The 5,671-nt window shown below is 31.2% G+C and overlaps 1 protein-coding gene and 4 non-coding genes across 5 annotated transcripts; all 5 read right to left on the bottom strand.

The window, feature by feature from the left end:
- Nucleotides 1-2,141: 2,141 nt before the first annotated feature.
- On the bottom strand, nucleotides 2,142-2,236 carry LOC130959326 (small nucleolar RNA R64/Z200 family). Its single transcript, XR_009078417.1, has one exon. It is a non-coding gene; the product is annotated as a small nucleolar RNA R64/Z200 family (small nucleolar RNA).
- Nucleotides 2,237-2,329: 93 nt separating this feature from the next.
- On the bottom strand, nucleotides 2,330-2,412 carry LOC130959324 (small nucleolar RNA U54). Its single transcript, XR_009078415.1, has one exon. It is a non-coding gene; the product is annotated as a small nucleolar RNA U54 (small nucleolar RNA).
- Nucleotides 2,413-2,512: 100 nt separating this feature from the next.
- Nucleotides 2,513-2,587, bottom strand: LOC130959757 (small nucleolar RNA SNORD18). The gene has a single exon (XR_009078824.1). It is a non-coding gene; the product is annotated as a small nucleolar RNA SNORD18 (small nucleolar RNA).
- An 86-nt stretch (nucleotides 2,588-2,673) lies between these two features.
- Nucleotides 2,674-2,755, bottom strand: LOC130959323 (small nucleolar RNA Z199). Its single transcript, XR_009078414.1, has one exon. It is a non-coding gene; the product is annotated as a small nucleolar RNA Z199 (small nucleolar RNA).
- Nucleotides 2,756-3,865: 1,110 nt separating this feature from the next.
- Nucleotides 3,866-5,266, bottom strand: LOC130958015 (pathogenesis-related thaumatin-like protein 3.5). The gene is made up of 2 exons (XM_057884888.1): nucleotides 5,189-5,266; nucleotides 3,866-4,669 (listed from the first exon to the last, which is right to left on the bottom strand). Exons 1-2 carry the CDS (start codon nucleotides 5,250-5,252, stop codon nucleotides 3,921-3,923), a joined length of 813 nt encoding a protein of 270 aa, XP_057740871.1. The 5' UTR covers nucleotides 5,253-5,266; the 3' UTR covers nucleotides 3,866-3,920.
- Nucleotides 5,267-5,671: the final 405 nt, after the last annotated feature.

Raw genomic sequence — 5,671 nt, 5'->3', positions numbered from 1 at the left:
GATATAAAATCACAATGATGAGAAATTCACCAGTTAAAATGACAATTAAGATCCTAACCATAAATATATAGCAGAAAGCCTGCTAGCATCAAGTCTTCTTAGCGGACATACTTCGAGCCAGATTTCTCATTCACCAGGTTGCTTGTTTAACCCAAAGTTATTCTTTGCATTAGAACAAATGAAAACAAACAAGGATTTTAACAGTGGCAAGATTATTAGTTCAGAGCAAACGCAAAGAAAACTCATTTGATGTGGTCAATGACATTCTTGTTCAAACATCATTCTTGGAGTGTTCTTATACTCAGTGGCGCCCAACAAACGAGCTACCAGGTAGAAACCTACAGGGTAAGCAGCATTTGGAGGAGGTATGCACAGAAATAGACCAGTTACAACCTCAAAAAGAATCTTAACCTGCCCATTGAGGATGAGAATTTGACATGTCTCTTATGCAGAGATTTGAATTTGATGCATCACCCTACAGTTTGGACTAACAGCAGCACTGAGATAACAAATGAATAGAGAAGTTGATCTTTAAAGATTTGATAATTTAAGTTGTTAGAGGACAATTAGAAAACTGATAAGCATTGCATTAGCTTCATAGCTTGACCCAAAAAGAGGAAAAAAGTTCCAATCTTGTGTGTCAACTTCCAATACACATAGTTTGAACTTTAAAGAGAGGATAATAAACTGCTTAGTTGAGTTTCACCCTTGTTTTTTGTATAAATTATTGCACATTTTAATGTCTTTCTTTATGTATTTATGGTTCATGAGTTCATAATTACATGCAGGAATAAAGGATTATGTATATCAGTATCTAGTAACAACATTTGGAACCAAGTTGACAGAGTCTAACCTCTATGCTTCCATCAAAAAAATTGACAAACGTTTAATTCCATATAATATCCAGGGTGTTTCCAATTGCTCACACAATAGCATGAACCTCGGAGAAATCTATTTCACACTTAAAGCCTTACTCCAAATCGAAGCTAAAATGTTATTCTTAACATACTAATCCTAGATACATGAGCAGCCTCGCAACCAACGTCCAGAGAAATCATTCTGCCCCCACAACAAACATGATACCATGACAATTGAGATTTCACATACTCACGAGGCAAAGAAGAAAAAGAATTCCGAGCTATACTTGGCCAGGGAGCAGATGTGACCTTAAACCCTGCCTTTTTAATATAACAGTAGCCTCAACGTGAAAAAATAGCCCTATTTAATAGAATTTGCATTAATAACAAAATACAACAAATGTACATACTATCATACAATTTGTTTCAATGCTATTATACTTAATTTACAAATATTGCAAACGAATTTCTCTACGATAATTTTATCTCTACGGTTTTAGATAAATTATAAAAACCATTACTATAAAGATCCTGCAAGCCAATAGAATATTTACAAAACTCTATATTGATGTGAATTGTATTGGTGACTAATTTTGATATATAGAATTGATAAACCAGAATATATAATAAATTACTCTAAGCATATGCATAACTAAATTCAATTTGATACCATTATCTACTAATATCTAGAAACGATACATTATATCACATTATGTATACTCGAAAACAAATTATAGGATTTTGTCCCTAATATTAGAAAATACCCTAAAATTTAATCTGACACTAACGTTTTCAATTATATTTTCAAGTTTTAAAATTATCCCTAAAAATTTTAAATTTTATTTTTATCATTTTACATGAAATTAAAATTCACTATAATTTTGACACAAATCTAAAAAGATAAAATTAAATATAACTAAACAATCAAAAATATTTTTGAAAACAAATTCATTCCTTAAGAAAAAAAAAGTATACTTTACTAAATTATATAACCTAAAAAAATTTATAAATTGAAATGTATGTCTCATGGCCAGTCCCAAATGGTAAAGGCAGCGACGCCGCTCCACAAGGCAATGGAATATGAGACAGCCCCCGGCGGAGATGCCACCCGTTAGGGCAGCGCCGTCGACGCCGATTAGCATTGATTTCTGACGGTTACTTGAGAACTATGCAAACACCAATTAAGTTTGCTCTCAATTATGTATGAGACTCCTCGGAGAAATCTCCCGTCAATAAAATTTTCCAAAATTTCTTAAAAAATAATAAAACTAAATAAATTTGTAGTTTCTGCTCAGTGAAGAATTATCATTCTCATTGACTTTTGAAAAATCTCTGAAGTCTGACATGTGAATTTTATTCTTAGTTCGTCATAGCAGAACACGAATCTATTACTCACTTTCAGCTGAAAATTTCAACAAAACAAAAAACAAAAAAAAACAATTGTGGATAGAACAATATAGCAAATTAGTAGTAGCTCTCATACGCAATAAAATTTCTACTCATACGTTAAATCGGAATAGCGTATACTGCAATGTATGCAAGAAATCACAGAGCAACCACTAATTGAAGGTTCAGACTAGTTGAATTTGAGATGTAAAATTCAAAACCCTAAGATTTGGGGAAAAAGGGAAATACGCTTTGTTATTTCGCTAATAGAGATCAGAGATTGGAAAAAGATGTCGGTCACGGTAATTCAGAAACACGGACCAATATAAAAATCATCATGTCTCTTAGCTTTCAATTCATGAAAACAAAAGTTTAAAAAAAAATAATAATAAAAAAGAAGCTGAATAGGAGAAACAAAAAGGTGCGATTAAATCATCAGAGACTTAAATACAGGTAATCATGGATTGAATCCATTTCATATTGTTGCAGTTTTATTTTCTCATCACTTGATTGAAAACAAACACACGATTAAGAAAGAAGCGAAATAGAGTAACCTAACGAAGATGAATGGAAAGAGTAGGGGATCTAGCACAGAAATATGGAGGAACGAAAAGAGCATAACCTGGAGGGAGTGACTGTAACCAGATGCTGCATCGGTTTATAAAGAGGATTTCGACGGCAAAGTAGAACGTAGAAACCCTAAACATGGAAAGGGGTGACTGGGTTATGGGCCTGGTCAAAAACAATTTCTAAGCTTTGTTTCTATTATTTCATAAAACATTATCAGCCCAATTTTCCATCCTATTTAATATCTTTTATGTTTGTATTCCAAGGAATGAGATTAGTGAATTTATAAAAATGATAAATTTAACGTTAATTAATTTTTTTACTATATATATTAAATAAGTATAGAAAATTATTTTTTAATTAGTCAATTTTTTATTATAAAATTATTTTTTTAGCCCTTTTTTTGAGATTTCAGATTTAGATTTTAAAATAAAAAAATAATTTCAAGAAAATAGTAAATATTAGTAAAAAAATTTGTATTTGTTTCAAGTAAAAAATGAAAAACCTATAAAATTATTTATTTTTAATTTTTTACTAAGACATTGTTAAATAGATTATCCAAAAAAATCCATGTAAATAACAATGATAATATCTGACATATAACATGATACATAGCAACATAGGTGTAAGTATGTATAACTTCACCAACATAACATTTTATACAGATCAAGACATATTAATATAAGTATGTATAACTTCTTCACCAACATAACATTTTATACAGATCAAGACATAATAATATTGACATAGCGAGTTTAAGGTTTTGTTTTTTCATAACACTTTTTATGAAGAGAAAAGAATACAAATAATTGAGTGTTTAAAAGCCAACATGCAAAAGTAGAAGAAACTGCTTTTCCAGAAGTGAAATTTAAAAAAAATGCAAGAACTGTGTTCCTTTTGTAGCAGCAACAACTAATTAGTTTCAACAATTTCAACCAATAAAATTCAATATCCCTTTTAATCTTAACATTAGAATTGATCCACATACACAACTTCATTGCTATATTTCAAACAATAAGTATTAATTTGATTTATTCTGATGAAATCAACCACCACACATAACCAAGACAAATACGTTAACAAATTAATTCTTAAATTCATATCAAAATTCTACTCAGATTGGTACTTACCACCATTACCATCACCGTTATTATCACCATCACCCAACCCATAAGGACAAAACGTTAACACGTACTCTTTAGAAAAACAATTCGCCAAAGGAGTAGGTGTATCAAAAGCATAACTAAAATAATATGGACAAGCCTCCTTAAAAATGTTTGAGTACACATTAGGCTTGCACTTCTCTGGACTACCATATTCATTCCTACAACAGAAATTGTCAACATCAAAAGCCAAACAAGCACTTTTACAAGCCACAACTTCTCCTCTAGTGTTCAAAACCTCAAGCTCATGGGGGCAATAATTTTTTAACTCTTTTAAGCATCCTAGAATTGAACATTTAGGATCCTTATTCTTTGCCATCACGGAAACCGGTATGTTATAGCCATCAACGAGGCTAACGTCATAGAAACTAGCCTTTTTCTCGCCCTGGAGCGAGAACTCGACTAGTGTTGCAGGGGGCGTGCCTATGAGCCCCTTGCAGGCTAGTCTTCCGTCGCAATCTCCGGTTTGGCATGCTGGTTTCCAATTCGAATTGAAGTTGCAACCAGTTCTAGCCCAAATTCTACCGTTCCATGTCAATGGTGCTATGATCTTTTGGGTTTGGTTTGGAGCAAGGTAGAATCCACCATCTGCTATTATTGGTTGGCCATTGTTTGGTGCAGTTGCTGGCCATATTGGAAAAGGACATTTATTGTGCACATAGAATGTTGCATTATGTGCTTCTATAACAATATTCCCTGCATTTATATATATTTTGTCATTTCAACAAACCAATAATTTTGCAAAATTTTTACATGTTGTAACATTAAAATAAATGGAAATCACTTAAATATACAGAGATTAACTTGATGTATGATGCATTAAGCTAATCCAAGTTAGTAATGTAAAATTATGCTAAAATGATAAAATCTATATCATAGATTATCCTAGTGTGTAATGCACAAAACTATATTTGAGGCATGGTATTATTGTCCGAAACATAGTTATATGAGTTTACTAATTTACAATTCATTTACATACTAAAATGTCATAAATATATTTTTTATATAAATATTTTCAATATGATGTATCATGTATCTATTCGCGTATCAAGACGTATTGCATTTTATATAACTATGGTCCAAAGTAAAATATTCAAATTCAATTACACTTTAGATTATAAGAGTATTATAAAACCAAACAAATTTGACAGGAAATAATATATATCTGTTTCTATTGTTTGGGAATAGTAGAGAGTTGAAATATGTAATTATTACCATAAAAAATGGAAGGGCAGATTATGAAGAAAAGCAAGGTGGAAATGGACTTTGGAAGCTGCATTCTGAATAAATTGGTATGAGTGCTGGAAAATGAACATGGAGGTAGTGAATGTTGTGTGTATATATATATAATGCGGTTGAAGATTAGGGAAAGGAAGCCAATGAAGTGCTTCTTCTTCAATTGTACTTCAAGATTTGATGTGGATATTCTTTAATTTACAGAAAAGCAAGAAGAATGATGATAATGGTGAACTTCAAGCATTGTATCATCGCTTGAAGAAAAGTAAAACAATGATTAAGGAGCTTCGATGAAATTAACACGTGCACACTAGAGTGAGAATGATGAAAATATTGCTTAGTGAGAGGTTATTATGTTATCAATTTTTAGTAAACATCTGGTTATTGTCCATTTTTACGAAAGATAAGACGACTTCTGTTTAAAAAAAATACTTTGATTTTTTATTTTTTATTTTTTATTTT

This window comes from Arachis stenosperma, chromosome 10, assembly GCF_014773155.1.
Source record: "Arachis stenosperma cultivar V10309 chromosome 10, arast.V10309.gnm1.PFL2, whole genome shotgun sequence".
In the NCBI taxonomy this organism is placed as follows: Eukaryota; Viridiplantae; Streptophyta; class Magnoliopsida; order Fabales; family Fabaceae; genus Arachis; species Arachis stenosperma.
This window is presented reverse-complemented; position numbering and strand designations above follow the sequence as displayed.

Excerpts from the sequence above, each read along its gene's own strand:
- LOC130958015 (XM_057884888.1), bottom strand. The coding sequence starts at position 5,252 with ATGCAGCTTCCAAAGTCCATTTCCACCTTGCTTTTCTTCATAATCTGC. Across the intron at positions 4,670-5,188 it reads CTGCCCTTCCATTTTTTATG|GGAATATTGTTATAGAAGCA; the intron begins GTAATAATTACA and ends ATATAAATGCAG.